We start from the raw sequence: 19,125 nt of genomic DNA, 5'->3' as shown, positions 1-19,125 counted from the left end.
TTCTCTTTTGAGTAAATGAATTGTTGCATAAAGAACACGCAAAAGATTTTTCTCCAGTGTGAATCAGCATATGGTTCGTCAGGCTGCTCTTTCGAGTACATGAATAGCTGCACGCGGAACATGAAAAAAGTTTTTCTCCACTGTGAATTCGCATGTGTACCGTCAAGTTTCCCTTTAAAGTACACCAATAGTTGCACTCGGAACATGCAAAAGGTTTTTCTCCAGTGTGAGTCAGCATGTGGCTCGTCAGACTACTCTTTTGAGAAAATGAAGCATTGCACAAACAACACGAAAAAGTTTTTTCTCCACTGTGAGTCTGTGGTTTTATATCGGTTTTACCTGGTGTATGGGTAATTCTTTCAAAGTTTTCTAAGCAGTCTTTTTTAACATCTGGCAGGTATATGTCGATTTCCATGTAAGGAAATCTCTCTTCATCTTCTGCTCGGGCTCCTAGTTCTGCCTTGATGGTATCACTCTCCACATTAAAGCTACCTAGAAAAATAATAAGTATGTTGAACATCGAATTATAATATAAGGTTTTTTTTAAGATTGAAGGAAGCATCGATAAACAATGTAGAAGCGTGAATTTGGATAAGAAAATTTAAGGTTAATTTAAGAAATATGAATGACCCAAGATGTCTGCTTCAGGAACCGATGCTTCAAGAACGGAAAACCATTTGCTTTTGAGCACCTTCCGCCTAGTTAATCCCACTTTTAACTTTCTTGAGATACGCTCAGTATCGCCTGGTTTAACACACATAAAAAACGGATAAAATATAACTCCATACAGGGTGTATCGGCACTTACCCGACAAACTTTAACCAGCTATTCCTTAGCACATTTGGAGTAAAAAATGTTATGTGCACTTTGCTGTCCGGTAACGTTTTTTTTTAATAAAAAATTAATCAAACATATTTTCACCACATGTCACCACTGTTTTATCCTTTGTCAAAGTTTGAAACCAACGTCGCAACTGCTCGCGTGTCGCTGCGAACGAAGCCCGTATTACATAATCCAGTACCAGAAAATAAATATTTTATTTAACAATAATGATTATTCACATTTTTCGTATGCGAATCACTGATTGTCTTCTTGTATTGTACACATCAGTTTTATTTTTGTATCTAAATTGTTTCACCTCTGGAATGCTCTGGTTTCACCTCTTACGCGTTTCACGTATTAAATAGTATACTATTGAAACTGAAAATTGAAAAAATAGTATAAATAATAATTTTGAAACTAAGAAACTAATTAGTAGATTTCCTGAATTTATAATCGAAGTCCAATAATTCTGAGCACTTTTAAAAACAATTTTCCTCACTTAGGTACTTATCAATAATAATAATTGGATTATTTGAACAGCGCCGTTGTTTTTTAAATCACCGTAAGTGCTCTGTCAACATGTTACTTGCTAGGCTATCCTACAACGTATATTTTTTAATAAATTTAGTTATTTACAACTTCGCGGAATGTGATTTATGAATATTATTGCTTATGTTAAAAGCCTTCCAGAATTACCGGAATATAACGAGCAGCTTGACACACTTAAGTTTATTTCCACTAATTTGAAGGTACAAAGAATGTATAGTTTTAAAAACAATCCCGATGAATCAAAAAACGGTTCATATAAAACTGCTGCGCAACACACTCACACAAAGGAAAGCACTCACACAAACGTCATGACTGCATTGGATTGACCACCTGCAAATGAATGCTGCCAGATTGCTAATTTATTTACATAATAATTATTAAATTTTATTTAAAATATCTCAAATTTTTTAAAAAATCGACAATAAATTACAACTATAATTTAAAAAAATATTCTTAACCCCACGCTTTTTCGTAATTGATTAATTAATTCAGAATTTAAACGTTGCTTGAAATGACTAGCCGTATTTGGTGACCAGATCTGAATATCCAGGTACTTCCTCACCTTCCACTCCTTCCCTTAGCCATAAAACTTACCCCAATTCAACATAAAAATTGTGTAGATTATCGGATGTAATGAAATGCATAATAATTAGACCCCAAAATACTTAATTATTCAGGGAAATAAACCCCTGAGTCATCAGTTGGAAATACCAACGACATTAAGTGAAATTTTAAACAATGCAATAATAGGAATTAGCAAATAATAATTTACGACAATTTACTCGGAAATCAATAAAGCCAGGATAATAAAAATAGAAAGTTATCACTTACGTCGTCTGTAAGTGGCTTCACCACAGTTTGATAATGCCGTCAGAAGGTGAAACAGCTGTCACGCGTAATAATAATTACAACTAGCAGAACTTGTTTATAAAAACACTGTTTTTATAAATTTAATAATAAGACTGTTAAAAATTTTAAAAAATCTCTAAATTGAAATGGAGTTCTACAAACTAAACGTTAAATCAAATAAATTTATTGCGAAGGTTCAAAGTACTGTACTGTAATATTATATTAAATAATACTTGGAAATATTTTAATAAATTCTTACGTGTTTAATTATTGTTTGAAGTCAGATTAAAGCGATTAAAAAACCCACCTGGCAATTCTTATTCGAGTTTCGTTGTATACTTACGTATTGGCGCGCTTTTACAATAACAATGGTATGGCTTCATTCGTCTCATTTTTAACTATTATTATTTAGTGTGTAGGAAAGAGCGAAGATGGTTTTCGACACACTTGCTTATAACAGCCCACACGGGACTTGAGACAGAATACGTGTGAAAGATGTGACAGTAGCGCGGCGTTGCCAAGTACTTTACCCCTATAATGGGGGCAGTAACGGAGTGTGGAAATTTTATTTATTTTTTGTTTTTAAAAGAAAAAAAATGTTACCGGACAGCAAAGTGCCCATAACATTTTTTACTCCAAATGTGCTAAGGAATAGCTGGTTAAAGTTTGTCGGGTACGTGCCGATACACCCTGTATATATTCAAAATCTTTATAGATATATTCCTATGAACACAATTCTCAAATGAAACGTGGCCGTGTTAAGTGACCACATCTGAAAAGCCAGGTGCTTCTCAGGTTCCACTTCTCTACCTCTTTCCATCCATTCTACCATCAGCCTCACAAATACTCTCCACATGGTGGGGAGCAGTATTGACTTTAGTGCGGAAATCACAAAAACAATTCATCAAGTTGAAAGCGTATAGTTTGGCTGTTTCCATCAAGAACACATTTTATATGAAAATGCCAAATATATGTATGTACGGTAAGAGAGGACGTTGTGTACAAGCATATGTCCTGCCTGCATGACAATTCAAAACGAACTGGGATTCCGAAAATCATTTTTTTTACATATGCAATGCAACTAACTGGCAGTCCGAGAAGTCTCTGCACTTTTCCAACATTCCATCTTTACATCTGGGACGTCAAAATCCATATCCGTATACGGTATTTCACCTCCACCTTCTTCTTGGGGCCCTGGTTCCGTCTTTATGAAAACTGTATCCGGATTTTGTATATCCATGGCTCTGCTGTGGAAGAATTTGATAATTAGTACAAGCCCAATGAAATAAACCTGAAAAATAACATAGTTTTAACGGAACTATTATTTTAATGTGTTCAGAATATTCTGTAAAAAAAAAGATATTGTATGCAAAACGCATATTGAAAATAAGATCTGTGACTATCTTCACTTTAAAGTCGACATTTGAAATCGGTTGAGAGGAATTGCCGACAATCTTCGGATAACTCAATATATACTTTATCCATATCTAAAGTTAAACCAGCAAACATTTCATTGCGTCCGCCATTATATTTTTTTCAGGATATTGGTTATCGATATTTGAAATTCTTGTCAAATGGTAGACGTCTAATTGACAGTTTATAGTTCTTCAAAAAAAACGGACTTTCTCACTTAGGTTTCGATTGGCGTAAGTTAAGATAAGTTGCGTTAGAGACAGCGCAATTGTAAATTTAAGTATTCCATAGCACAAATTAAAGGACAGTGGTCGCTCAGTTTGATTTGGAATAACGGGCGCTACCAAAATGAATAGCGAATATAAGCATCAGTAATAATCAACAGCAATCACAAGAATGAAATTATAAATTTAACTGCGTGGGCTGAACAGTGGAACATAATGTATATCGATGTAAAGAGATTTAAAACAGGATGAAATCACTAGCAGTAAAGGAAGCATACGTCAAAAAATGATATTTATGCATAGACAACAATAATGAAATCATAGACATTATCTTACTCAATCTATCTTTATATTTATTTATTTTGCTATAGTCGCATCTGAAAAAATGATTTCAAAAATAATGAAAATGAAATAGTGAAAACAAAACAGCGAAAATTACAAAAAAAAATTGACTCTCTTGCTCCACATTAGAACTAAATCAGTCAGAATTGCCCCAAAACAAGCGTGCGGGCGCGCGACGTTTCAAGGAACGTTTATAATAGGAATTAGCGGTATGAATAGGCCGGTGCCGTAATCCGTAATATTTTAGATTGTCGTTTATAATTGGAATAGCAAAAGAATATAATACGCTCATAGAAGTGACAATGCCGCTGTAGATTGTATAATACCAGTAAACCGTTCGTTGTGTTCGCCATTAGGTATACTATTAACAGAATATTGATTACCGATATTTGATATTCTTGCAAAACACTTAAAAATGGTAGACGTCCAATTCACATTTTAAAGTTCTTCAAGCAAAATGCCAATGGATTTCCTAACTTAGGTACCGATTGGTGTAAGTTAAGATAAGTTGCTTTGAACACAGCGCCGTTGTGCATTTGAGAATTCTATAAAACAAATTAAAGGAAATTGGTCACTCAGTTTGATTTAGAATAACGGTAGCTACCAGAATTAATAGCGATGAATATAAGCATCAGTACTTACCAATAACAACCACAAGTATGGGAATATAAATGGGCGTGGGCTTAACATGTGAAGGACTATAACGTAGAATTAGAGATTAAAAATATAATGAAATCACTAATAAAATTTTTGGGCATAGAAATTAAACAATTATGAGTCATAGACAATTATTCTCCTCCACCTATATATACAAATGATGCATTACACCATACTTTTTTTTCATATTGATCACTATATGAGTCGTGTAATTTCTATACCCGCTATATCAACTTTCATTGATTTGGAGAAAACCGCAAAAAACTGTCACATCTCTAGCGTACATAAGTAAATGCATTACAATTTTTTATATAATGAATTGGAGTAATAAAATTTCGAAAAGCATTTATTTTTCTATATATGTCTAGCAATAATTAAGTAATTTCGATAAATAAAATGGATATAGCGGATTTTGATACTCACTTCGTGATTTTGAAAGTCAACTGAGCCGACATGGCGGGTTTAGAAACTCACGCGTAGATCATTTTGACACACGAACGTGGCGTCAGAGCGGCGGCCATATTGTATTTTGGCAAAATAACTGACTGCGATTCGTTGAATCCGATATAGCGGGTTTTGATAGTAACTTTCTGTATGATATAGCGGATTTGGTTTCTCACTCGCAGTTTTAACATGGTTTTTGGTCGCGATAAGGAGGGTTTTGAAACTCAATTTTAGGCTCCTCTTGTTGCTCGCAAAAATGTGAACAAGATGTCATACTCAGATCATTTTGTCAAAAAATCGGATATAGCGGGTATAGAAATTATAGGATTCATATCTGGATCAGACGAAATATTTTCGTCTTCCACGATAATTTTTTCGTTATGAAATGTTTTTCAATTTTTTATTTATTTTCGATTTCATATGAAAAGTTTTGCCATTCTAGAAGAAATAATATTTTGAAACGGTACTAAATCGTCAACAAGTGGCAATAACTTGAAAATAAACATATATCACAATCATGAAATCCCGTAACTCATTTGCGAGTTTTATCACGTGCTTTGTCGTCACCCAATCGATGTTTTTGTCAACTGGTTCGTTTTTAAACCTTTGTCATAATGATTTGTATACATAGGTACCAATGCCTTAGCGAAATTGTATATATATGATCTTTGCATCTTGATCGGTATGATATTCGTATTATATTTGTGGTAGAACTACCATAACACAGCAGCTAAAATACGGAAGCAACAACTTTCACAACCCACTCTCCATAAATAAACCACTCGCCCTGTTTCTATTTCATTAAAAAGTATGTTACAATATCAAGTAACAAACATAGATATTTTTCATAGTGAGGGTATTTAAATATCAAGTAACACACATAGGGCTGCACGACTGTCTGAAAAGGGCGAATTGGTGTGCCAAGCGGCTGGCCGTGCCGTTGGAGAAAATATTCCTACAATTATAATAAAACAAATATGAAACTTTTTTCCACTTTAATTTTACTGACCGTAACCGGTTTCAGCTCGTTAAAGCCATTTTCAGACTGGTCTGAAGCCTGCAATCTGAAGATGGCTTTAACGATCTGAAACCGGTTACGTTCAATAAAATTAAAGTGAAAAAATTTTCATATTTATTTTTTGTAATATATTATAATGGAATTCCACCATGAATTGTCAGTATAAAAAATATTCCTACAATTGAGATTTCACTCCACTGTATACAAGCTAGCTTACGCATGGGTGAAAGCGGGATGGGTCTACGTAAGCCAAACAACAGAATCACGAGCTATCCACATTATCTCGGAAAATATTCTTCTCACACTATGACTCACTAATACCAGCATACACACATTATTTTACTCAAACACCACACACACATCTGTACGTTCCCAAATCTTATCATTGTGGGTATACTTGAATAACTTTAAAAATGAAAATATAAATGATTAAAGTATCTTTTGATATCCCCGAAGAAACCATACTCACATGTAACAAAAATGTGATTGTTAATCCCGAAGACATGAATAAATATTGTTGGGAATCGTACGGTCTGAAAATTATTCACCAAAACATTAGAAGTATTACCAACATTTATGACTTTCTCGTATTTCTTGACCAACTTAATTTCACATTCGATTTGCTAGTTCTAACTGAGTGCTGGATTAATAAATACTTCACTGCCAAAAAGATACTGAGTACCACACAACCAGTATAATAAATAAAGCTAGTGGTATAGTAATCTATGTCAGGGACGGTATACAGACGCAAGTTGATGAGCTCATTTTAACACAAGCAAATTGTCTAAAAATTTTGCTTAGCAAAAATCTATGCATTTTTACAATATATAGATCACCATCATTTCACAACATCGATTCATTTTTAAATTCACTCCACTCTATCATTTACAACACAGAAAACCCAGAACACCAAATAATCATTGGAGACTTGAATATTAACTCTTAAACCATACCACTCTGGGAATATAGTTATTCCTACCACGGGGTACTGAAGTACCCCGCGCAAAAAAAATGAATAAAATAAAAGTCTTTGATATTTTTTAAAATATTATTTTTATTATGGCAAAGTAATAAGAAAAGACAATAAAATTTATTAATAAGAACTAATAGACATTTTTGTCGTCACATGAAGGACAAATTTTGAATTGATGGTCAACACAAATATGGCGGCGACAAGTGTTACAGACAGATCGAAATTTTCTGTCATTTGTGCGCGTACAAAAGCAGCAACGACCAGGTTTGGGATTATCGGGGACCGGCCTATGATCTTCAATATGAATATCCAAGACTGCTCGTATAGTTTCTCTGATATCCCGGGATAAACTTGGCTATTGTAATTTTGCTCTCATATTTTTTATTTGTTTTTTTTATTTTTTTAAAGTGAATACCTCACAAGAGTCCCAACTGCTCCCGTCTGGAGCCAGTGAGACTATGGCATCCCCAATTGGGGGATGTTGTGAGGCTGAAGGTAAGTGGGGAAGGGAAAGAGGAAGGTGGGGAAGTACCTGGCTATTCAGATCTAGTCACTAAACACGGCTAAAGCCATTTGGAGCAACGTTTCAATTCTGAATGGTGGTCTTACACCAGGGCGATACTGGTAGTATCTTCCACTCTGGAACGTGCTACAAATATACTATATATTATTTTAATTAATTAATTGTGAAATAACACAAATTAATCAAATAAAATTTATCTGCGCACGCCGGGTTCGAACCCGCGACCTTCGGAATGGCAGTCCAATGCGTTACCACTGGACTATGCCGGCCTTTATATAAGGCTTTATGGGTGCCATTGACAAACTCTTAAGAAATTCACGCCGCTTGGTTATTTTCTCTTTATCAATGTTAGCTGACAGCTTGAATAAGACCCAAGAGTTGACACTAACGGCATTTAGTGACCCGTAGAAGAGACACATGGGCCACCTTTTGATCTTCCTGGACGTCGAGTAATTTTTACAAAGTTGGTCGGACACATCCACCCCGCATTTGGTTTTATTATAGAAATGTATTATTTCTGGAAGGTACACTTCGTTATCCTTGTCAGGGCTGTCATGCATGGTGGACAGCATGATTACAACTTTCTTCTTAGCTGACTTCAGAGGACAATACGACAAAAGTGTGAGAGGTCCGTCGTAAGCAAACATTGAGGTGCATCTCTTTCGATGTTTAATGTCCAAGAAAACAGGAGAAATTTCTCGTTTATTCTTTCTTCTTTACAGTTCCAACTAATGTTATACATTTTTCCAGTAACTTCTTGGCTGTGGGTGTAGATGTGAACCAATTGTCACATGTCAGGTTTCTGTTAAGACGTTACCAGATGGGTGCAATAAAATATTGCGACGAGGCATTCTTGAGCGAGAAGGCTTAACCCCAGTCTACTTTTGTCGATTATTATGTCTTTTTCCTTACAGAACTAATGGAGAATCTAGCACACGAACTAAGCGCCTACCTTCTTCATTTATACCAGCCCCGTCATTGTCAGGCACTAAATCGCTATCTTGATCACCGTCTTCACGAGGTGCGACTTCAGAATGGTCCCGGAAATCCTCGATAACACCGTCGGGCTCATCTTCTGAATCTTCTCCTAGGTTTTGCTCTTCGTCATCACGCTGCCTTAGTTCTTGTATGTTCAATAGACCATTTAGCAAATTTTACAGGAGACTTTTTTTTTGTTTTTACAGGCAAATTCTAAAAAATTCTCGACTTTGGTCATTTAGTTTAATAAATATGTGTAACAGGAAATTATTTAAGATCATTTTTCGAAGGTTGAAGCTATAATATGCCCATATTATGACTTTAAAGGCGGACGTTGAACATGGCTTGAAAATTATGAATGATTATTTTGGATATTGAACATATCGTCTGGAGATTGAACAATTCGGCTCCCATAAGTTTGAGGTATTTTTTGTTTAATTAGACAATTAGTGGTAAATTGTATATACAGGGTGATTTTCAGATTTCAAATACTTTACTTTTATCTTAATGATTGGATTATTTATATAGCGCAGTTTTCGTGAGAAAATCACCTCAAGGGCGTTTAACAACTTAATTTATGCATTGATCACTTAGACTTAATTACTTTTGGTTTATAACTGAGTTTCATAGATAGAGAGAGACTTATAACTAAGACTAATGTCGAGTGATTTACAACTAAGACTTAACTAATGACTTAAGCTATACATATTTTTATGACCAAGTGGGCATTTACACAATACTGCTATAATACGTATTACAACTACGGCTTAAACTAGAGATTTACGACTAACATACATATTTTATTTATATTTACAAATACCGATTGTTATGATTTCTGCCCGTGGTGTCAGTAATAAAATATTATAACAAAAATTGTTTACGCGTAATAAACGGTTAATAACGGTGAAAAAAAAAAGTCAAGTGGAAAAATCCCCTGGACTGAGCAATGAAATACTACTGATGAAAAAAAAATAAAAAGTCATCATTCTGGATACGACAAGTTGAAAAGGTGAGTCTTTAGTTTTGCTCTGAACTCAGATGAGCTGTCAATCTTTCGCAAATATGAAGGGAGTTTGTTCCAAGCTGTTGGGCCTGCTACTGCAAAAGCTCGGTCTCCAAAATTGGTATTGTGATTGCGCATAGGTACTAAAAGTCTACCTATGGCTGTTGAAGATGCTGATCGAAGCGTTGCTTGCCTAACATTAACATCAATTGGAATTTTATATTTTATATTTTATTATATTTTACGCCCAGAGGGCTTTTACATATATACATAAAGGCAGTACAATTTGACATGAGAAAGAAATATACATACATACATAAATGAATTAAAAATAAATGCATTAAAAATTTAAATTTTAAGTTCAGTGAAAAATAAAGACCAAAATTTAATGTCCCTACTGTGATCAGAGAATCACAACATTATTGTTACGGTATTGGTTCGGTATTGGTTTCGCATAGTACGAAACCGCTGTACCGGGGAATTAGCTAGTTGCAGGAGTTCGGAACTGTCCGATTTGTATTTTAATATTTTATATAAGTTAATTTTAATGGTGAAAAAACTTTTTTTTTTATAACTAAATAATACTACAGATTATGATGGTTTATAATGCTTCTATTAATCATACATTTAATTTGACGATGTAGTTGATAAATTTAACAATGAACTTCTTTAGTGAGAACTTGTATCATGGATAAATGATTTGATTATTTCATGTTTATATTGTATCAGTGACATATTCCATAAATCTATGTGCGAATACATATTTCCCAAGTTTTGAATTCTGTGGAGTGGTATATTGAACTGCGTCCTGGTCGTAGTATTACCACAATAAAACGGTATTACTGACCTTGTGTTTCTGGCTGGCACATTCAAATTTATGAGCGCCAATAATTCAGGGCTGTGAATTGTATTATGCAAGATTTTAAATAGAAATACTAGATCGAAAAGAGTTCTTCTGTCACTCAAAGTTAATAGATTAGATAACCGTAATAGATAAGTGTAGTTTATTTGTTCTTTAGGTATTTTTAGTTTATAATTTAGAAAGCTTAGGAATTTTTTTTGTACTCTTTCTATTGTTTGAGAATGCGCATTATAGTCGGGAGACCATACAGTTGAATTATATTCAACCTGTCTTCTCACTAGTGATGTGTAAAGAAGTTTCAATGTTTTAATGTTGGTAAAATCTTTAGCCACTCTTAGTACAAAACCTAACATTTTTAAACCCTTCTTTGAGATATTTTCAATGTGAGGTATGAAGCTAAGTTTGGTGTCGAATGTAACACCTAAGTCATTTATTTGGGAAACAGATTCGAGAATGATGTTATTTATTGAGTAATTGAAATAAATCGGATTTTTTATTTTGAAAAATCTCATAGTTGTGCATTTATTAACATTAAGGTATAGCTTATTATCGTTACACCACTGAACTAATTTTGACAAATTTGCTGAGAGAATATAACAGTCGTCCAGGTTTCGAATTGCTTTAAAAAGTTTCAAATCATCTGCAAACATAAGTACGTCGATGCCTTTAAAAATATTACAAATGTCGTTCACAAAAAATATAAATAATACAGGTCCAATGTGGGAACCTTGCGGTACCCCACTGGATGCAAAAAAACCATATGATGATTCCCCATTTAGTTTAACACTAAGTTTTCTATTTGAAAGATAGCTTATAAACCAATGCAACATATTTCCACGAACTCCAGCTTTAAACAGTTTTTCTACGAGAATAGCGTGACAAACCTTGTCGAACGCTTTGCTGAAGTCAGTGTAAATTGAATCAACTTGAAGCTTCTTCGCCATTGCATCGGAAATGAAATTTTGATATAGAATGTGATTAGTTAGTGTTGATTTTCCGGTTATAAAACCATGCTGTTCAGTACATATAATATTTTTAAATGAACTAATTATTTTATCCAGGATAAGCTTCTCAAAGAGTTTTGGAATTGTTGATAGTATGCATATCGGTCTATAATTAGTTACTTCGTTTTTATCCCCTTTCTTGAAGATAGGTGTTATATAACTATGTTTCCATAGATCGGGAAATATACCTTTCGATAGAGAATGACTAAAGAGTGTGTACAGGGGATAAGCAAGAACGGTGACACACTTCTGTAAGAGTAGTGGTGGAATGTTGTCAGGACCAGCATTTTTATTGGGATCAAGAAGTTTAATAATTTCGTTTAGTTCGATGTGCACATGTGACAGGTTTATATTGAAATTAGGAGAATAGTTAGGTAAGGAGAACTGTTTGGGTTGACTTTTATCGTAAACGTTCTTGAAGAAGTCGGCAAAAAGATCGACAATATTTTTGATACCATCAGCCTTTCGGTCTTCAAGATACATAGTATTTGGTATATCAGAGTCTCCACTTCTTAATGTTTTACTGAATCGCCAAAAGCGTTTTATATTGCTAAAAATATCATTCTCTGTCTGCTTTACATAGTCGTTATAACATGCCCTAGAAAGTTTATTACAATCATTTCTTATTTTAGAGAATTCTATGTACAACTTTGAGGTTCCGCGATCCTTATACATTTTGTGAGCTGTTTTTTTACGTATAATTAAATTAATCAAATCTTTATTAAACCAGACTGGATATTAAGATTCCTTATATTGAGTGTAAGGGACAAAGCGGTTTATATGATTACTTAGAATTAAGTAGAACTGTTCTGTATTATGATTTAAATCATCACTTTCTAAGAAAGACCAGTCTACTAATGTAAGCGAGTCGCACATACCTGAATAATCAGCATTTTTGAAATTATAGCATGATCTCGTAGGTTTCGGAATTTTTTCGCCAAAGTCTGTTATACAAATATTTAATGGAGGATGATGGATGTCAGGGGGTATGACAACTTCTATGGCTTTACTCACTTTTATAGATTGAGAATTGAAGAAAACGAGATCCAATACACGATTGTTAATGTTTCTAACAAGATTATGTTGATTTAAGTTTAAATATACTGACATATCGAGTATTACTCTTTCACATTCGGAGGTAGTTAAATTACAAGTATTCGACAGTTCAGGGTTGTGCATATCCCAATTTACATTTGGAAGATTGTAATCACCTACGGCAATAAATTTGGCATCAGGGTATTTTGCTTTAAATATTTCCACGTCTTCATAATGGTTTTTAAATATAACAATGTTGGCTGAAGGGGGGAGGTATACAGAACAAATTATTATTTTCTCACTTTTACATTTCACCAATACAAATAATTGTTCAACGTTGTTGTTTTTTGTTTTTAATTTCTTAGAAGAAAATTTCTTTTTTATTGCGACGAGGACACCTCCTCCTCTTGACTTAGAGCTGGTTACGTGGTTTCTGTCCATCCTATAAACATTATAGGAGGCTAATCCTAGTTCAGAAGAATTGATGGATGGATCTAACCATGTTTCAGTCAGTACCACAGCTTCACATATTATTGATGGTATACAAATTCTAAAGTTATCTAGTTTCGTTCGAAGTCCACGTACATTTTGATAGTAAAGGTTTAGTGAGCTAGATTTTGATAGTTTTTTGTTTGAGCCTTCACGATTTTCGGTGTAGAATTGACATACTTAAAAGTAATGTTTGTTTCGCCGTTTTTTAATCTTGATTCGAGTTCACTTCGTAAAAGAGCAAGTTCATTTCTTTGGAGATTGGTGAGGTCGTTTGCTGCTTTGACACCGTTCTTCAACTTTGCTCTGTTCATCAGAATGGATTTGGACATCGTAGAATCCTTGAATTCAATCTTAATGGGTCTTGTTTGGTCGGGTTTCTTGATTCCCAATCGGTGAATCTTGATCTCATTTGGATTAAAGGTGTTTTCAAAACCCTCCAGGGAAGATGAAACCTTCTGTATATCTTCGGTGATTCTCGTTGCAGTTGATTGCGAATTGCTCTCAGGGATGTTGAATAATATAATGTTTTTAGATCTTGACTTCCTTTCCTCCAACTCAGTTAGCATCTCACAGATGTCGGTCAAATTGTTTACAGATGACGGAATTTGAGGAGGAATGATTTTTTGCATTTCTTTGTATGCCTGCAATTCACCTTCCAAGGTGCCAGTTTTGGCAGCTATCGCTGCCGACATGCTGCCAATTGCGGCCAAGACTTCACATGATATTGGCGTGATTTTTGCTATTTGGTCCTTGGTAAATTTATTAGTAGGGTCAAGAAGTACCTTGTTAATAGCGTTTACTGCCTTTTCTGCGTTGTAGATAAATGCCTGGACATCCATTGTGACAGTAAAAATATGTTTTTTAGTTTTTATAAATTTTTGTTTAATAAATATTTAAACTTTATTTTTGAGCCACTGGTTGAGCTTCACTGTCACAAGTTTCAGATAGGTAGTTCGTATAGGTACTGTACTTATCAAGAAGTGTATTTGATGTTTATGTTTTTGCTTTATTGGTTAAATGGTACTAAAAACGAAAGTTTTAACACTTAATTCACTAAAGTTAGCACTGTTTGTTAATTATATGTATAGTTTTAGTGTTAAGATTCACTGTAAATATGTTTATTTTTATTATTTAAACAAGAGACAATTTTTTGACATTTGCACTGCCGAGGAGTATTGTTGTGATATGCACAGTTCCAACAAGTAGAGTGGCGCCATATCATGTACGGCTTTAAAAACCATCCAGCAGAGTTTGAATTGGATTCTCTCAGGGCACTTAAGCCAATGAAGGTTCCGCAAATGTTGTGAGATGTGGGAATATTTGGACACGCCAGTTATCAGCCTTGCTGCAGCATTGAAAACTGACTGAAGTCTGTCAGTGTATATTTTAGGGAGACTTGCGTATATGCCATTGCAATAGTCGAGTCGTGATACAACGTAGGAGTTTACCAAAATCTTTGTGGCGTTAGCCGGAATATTTATTTTTATAGATTTGATTTGACGCAGGTGAAAGAAACCTGCGCTTACTGTTTTGTTAATTTGGGAATTGAGTGAGAGATCTTCACCTAAATGAACACCTAGGAGTTTAATGTCATTTTTAGGGATGATGTTGCAGCCAGAGGTAATGAGAGGAGTTTTGCCTAACATTGACTGGCGCTTTTTTGTTGCTGTCCAGAGAAATTCTGTTTTGGATGGATTTAGTCTAAGTTTATTCGAAGACATCCACTCTGTTATGGCACCAATGCATTTAACAGTGATATCTTTTAATTTGTCTTTCTCATTCGGTGCACAGCAGAAATAGATTTGCTGATCATCAGCATAGCAATGGGAAAGAAGTCCGAATGAATCTATAATTTTGGCAACATCGTTGATGAACAGAATAAAAAGTAGGGGCCCCAAGACTGAACCCTGGGGGACTCCAGAAGTCGGGGTCACGTAGGGAGAGTTTTTACCGCCCGCTTGTACAGATTGGGTTCGGCCACAGAGGTATGATTTTATCCACTTGATAATTTCACCACCCAGTCCAAAAGTTTTTTCCAGTCTGTCGATCAGGAAATTGTGATCGATGGTGTCAAAGTGTACGAACACAAAGAACGCGTGTTTCGGCTTTCAGATTAACAGCACTCGGTGCCTGAGTCCGCCGGAGAAGATATCCGCCGAGTTGTGGACACATAGAACGCCGGTAAAATCCGCGCCATTTGCGCGGTAGCCTGATAGCAGCTGTCAGTTTTAACAAAATGTCAAGCTCGTCAGAAGAAGATTTTTTACTTTTGGAGAATTCTTTCTTTAAATTAAGAAATAAAACAATTGGCATTCATCCAATTGATCGTAGTAAAAAAAGTCATGGTGAATATCATCACTTGTTTAGTGAGCTTAAGGCGGACGAAGAAAGATTTTTTAAATATACCAGAATGACTTTCGAAACGTTTAACTACATTTTAAATAAAGTGGAACATCGATTTAGCAAAAGCTGGTGTAATTGGCATCGTCAACCTATTTTTCCGGAAGAAAGACTTGTTGTTACTCTCAGGTGAGTTGAGTACCTACATATAAAATGCAATCCACCATCTTCAAATCCTTTTCTTTTTAAATCAGGCCTCACCTAGCAATATAACGGGGGAGTAGGGAAGGGGTGGGTGGGGTGAGATTTGCACATCAATAATATTTTAAGATGTTTATTGTCATATTTTTATTATAAAAGGTTCAACTTATGTTTTATTCATAGGCACAATCAATATGCATATATTACATATAATATAATGTTTTACGAAGAAAAAAATAACGGGATAGTACCTTATTAAATTAAATCAACAGAAACAAATCGCTCTACTCATCTGGCTCTTTTGCTGGATGAGAAACTTACACTCGAATTAATAGTTTAACAGAAATATAGTTTGAAACATTTTTTCTTTTTCAGATATCTTGCAACTGGGTCGTCGTTTAAGACTCTTGCATTTACTTTTCGAATGGGAGCATCTACAGTGGGAAAAATTGTTGCCGAGACGGTTGCTGTATTGTGGGAAGAATTGTATCAACTGCATATGCCCGTACCAACAAAAGAAATATGTAATTCAGTGGCAAAAGATTTTTTTCAAGTTTGGAATTTTCCTCACGTCATTGGTGCAATTGATGGAAAACATGTTCGCATCCAATGCCCAAAAAACTCTGGGTCTATGTTTTATAATTATAAAAAGTTTTATTCGGTGGTGCTGCAAGCTGTTGCAGATGCTAATTACAAATTTATATCAGTAGATATTGGAGGTTATGGAAAACAGAGTGATGGAGGCACCTTCAAAGCATCTGATATTTACCACCACCTTTACAATGAACAATTAGATATTCCAGAACCGGATAATTTGCCTGGAACGAATGTGAAGGCTCCTTTCGTGCTTATAGGTGATGAAGCATACCCACTTCTCACTTATTTATTAAAACCTTTTGGTGGAAACAGTTTGACAATTGAGCAACAATGTTTCAATAAACGTTTGTCTAGAGCTAGAAAAACTGTGGAATGTGCTTTCGGTATTTTATATTCAAAATGGCGTTTGCTTTCTAAAAGCATTGAAACAGATATAGCATTAGCAGATAATATTGTAAAATGTATATGTGTTCTACATAATACAATAATTAACAAGGAAGGATTTGAGCGTCATCTAACTGAAGTTTTTGTATTTAATGAACACAGACAAGACTACAGACAGGCTATAGGACGATCCTCTAATTCAGCTAAAAGTGTGAGAGATGTTTATGTAACATATTTTTCAAACAATTCTTTGCGTTACAATAATTAATTGAACTCAAATTGTAAAAATACCGATAAGAAACAAAAAAAAACGAGTAAAATTTGTGATATTGCTAACGAACAATACGACTAAATGGTATAGATTCTGGAGTGACGTAAATGGATTCTGACAAGGAAAATTAAAAAGCATCTAAAAATCATAACTACTACCACTATAAAAGAAAACGAAATATGATAAAACTGTCATTTAGAAAAAAATCTAAATCTCAGAATTCCTTGATTGAAATCAAGAATTACCAGTCAAAATAAAAGAAGAGAAAAATATAATATGTAAAATTAAAGAAAATATATTTAGTAATTTCTAAGTACCTACATGATGTAGGTAAAATATTTGTTAATAAGCAATTATAAGGTTTATGATAAATATTATGTAACCATTGAACATATTATATACTATTTCAATAAAGATAAACATAAAAATGTAATAATATGTAGTTTTTTAATTGGGTGACTAAATACTAAACTAAGGTATTTAAACAAGAATATTATTAGAATTGAAAATTAAACAACTTTTGCACTTTGTTCCACTTATTTTAGAAATGAGTGGAACAAAGTGCAAAAGTTGTTTAAATTTCAATTCTAATGCAATGGAATTCCACAACGAATTAACAGTAAAAAACTAGAAGAATATTATGTTGGTATTAGACAATGATTATATGTACTTACCTATATTAAAAAATTATGTAATATAAGTAAGTACATAAAAAAAATTAACGTTTAAAGTCTAAGATGGACTGAGAAACATCTGCAGAGGCTGCGTCTTCTGCATTTGGACTCATGACTGAATAGGAAAACGGAGGTGATGTGAATTGTGTTGGATACGCAAATTGCTCCACCACTTTTTGAATTCTACTTCGGAATGAAAGTATCCGTGATTTTGGTATCTCTGCGACATGAGGAAGTAAACTTTAAAAGAAGAGGTGATGTTCATCATTTTCATTGTCTCTGGATTCTTTTCTCCGGGACTTCTCTTTTAAATATTCAAGTTTTTTTTATTTCGATATCCACTATCGCCTGATTGTAGACATTCATCGGTTTTCTTCTTTTTTTGCTTACTGGAGTAGATGAGGAAGAAGTGTGCGGCAGATCCTCGATGCTAGGATCGATAATTTCAACGCAGTATTCATCCTGCGTATCTGTATCCATGGGTGGGGTTTGTGGAGAGATAATAGTTTCTTCAGTATCCCAGGTAGGTATCCGTGTAGTGGGTACTGGTTGTGGATGTTGATTGATGGATGGATGCAGCTTCCTTATTAAGATTGCCAGTCGACGCCCGCGGTCTTACCACATCTTTCAGAAATAATAGCGATTTGAAGAAAGGCCATTTTGGGGTGTACGTTGCATTTGCAGCATCTCCTGAGCGGGAAGGTGGTATTCTGCCCAGCTCCACAGCAAATTGGTCTCTTAAATACTTCCATTTTTTTCGTAATTTGGTTTCTGAAAAAATTTATAATTGATTTTAGTTAAGCATTTCAATTGATAGAACATTGTTTCGTCAGAACAATAACTAAAAAATGTAAGTCATTCAATTTAACTGAAAAATATAGATTATGTTCGTTACTGTGCATTTTTACCGCTAGATGGCACTGCAATCGGTTAGGATATTTTTATATGTTCATTAACATTGCAAATGTTTGATAAACCAAAATTTTAAAACCTAAACCGAATTGTAAATTGTGTATTTTTAGTACAAACTTATGATATTTATCAGCCCCATACGGTGCAGAAGGTAAAGTTACTGTTTCTCATCTTAATATGAAAAACCCTCAGCAGAACACACGCACTTGAGTGCATGTTCCCATTAAAAGAATTCACTTGTGACATTTGAGGTTATTTCAAAAGTGAGAATATACCATCTAAATTCATTCGTCGCAAATTCTGCACGTATATTTGTGTATTTAGTAAAAACAACCGTTTATTTTGCAATAACATCAAATGTCACTATTAACAGACATAAAATGTTTGATATTAGTTTATCAGCCCCATACTATTGCAGAGGGTAAAACTATGGTTTTATAAAAAAACACCCCAGCAGAACATGCTATTGAGTGCATGTTACCATGAAAATAATTCACTTGTGATATTTAAGGTTACTGCAAAAGTGAGAACTTACCATCTTCATTCACTCATTTCAAA

General features: G+C 34.3%; 1 protein-coding gene across 1 annotated transcript; it reads right to left on the bottom strand.

Moving 5' to 3' along the window:
• Positions 1-78: 78 nt before the first annotated feature.
• LOC149416281 (uncharacterized) lies at positions 79-4,146 on the bottom strand. Its single transcript, XM_089641937.1, has 4 exons — positions 4,136-4,146; positions 3,307-3,467; positions 340-492; positions 79-107 (listed from the first exon to the last, which is right to left on the bottom strand). The coding sequence occupies exons 2-4, from the start codon at positions 3,458-3,460 to the stop codon at positions 79-81; spliced, it is 336 nt and encodes a 111-aa protein (XP_089498063.1). The 5' UTR covers positions 3,461-3,467; positions 4,136-4,146.
• Between the last annotated feature and the right edge of the window lie 14,979 nt (positions 4,147-19,125).

The sequence above is a fragment of the Hesperophylax consimilis genome, chromosome 17 (assembly GCF_061612785.1).
Source record: "Hesperophylax consimilis isolate HC1 chromosome 17, BYU_Hcon_1.0, whole genome shotgun sequence".
Classification (NCBI taxonomy): domain Eukaryota; kingdom Metazoa; phylum Arthropoda; class Insecta; order Trichoptera; family Limnephilidae; genus Hesperophylax; species Hesperophylax consimilis.
Note: the sequence above shows the minus strand (reverse complement) of the source record. Positions and strands in the feature narration are given on the sequence as shown.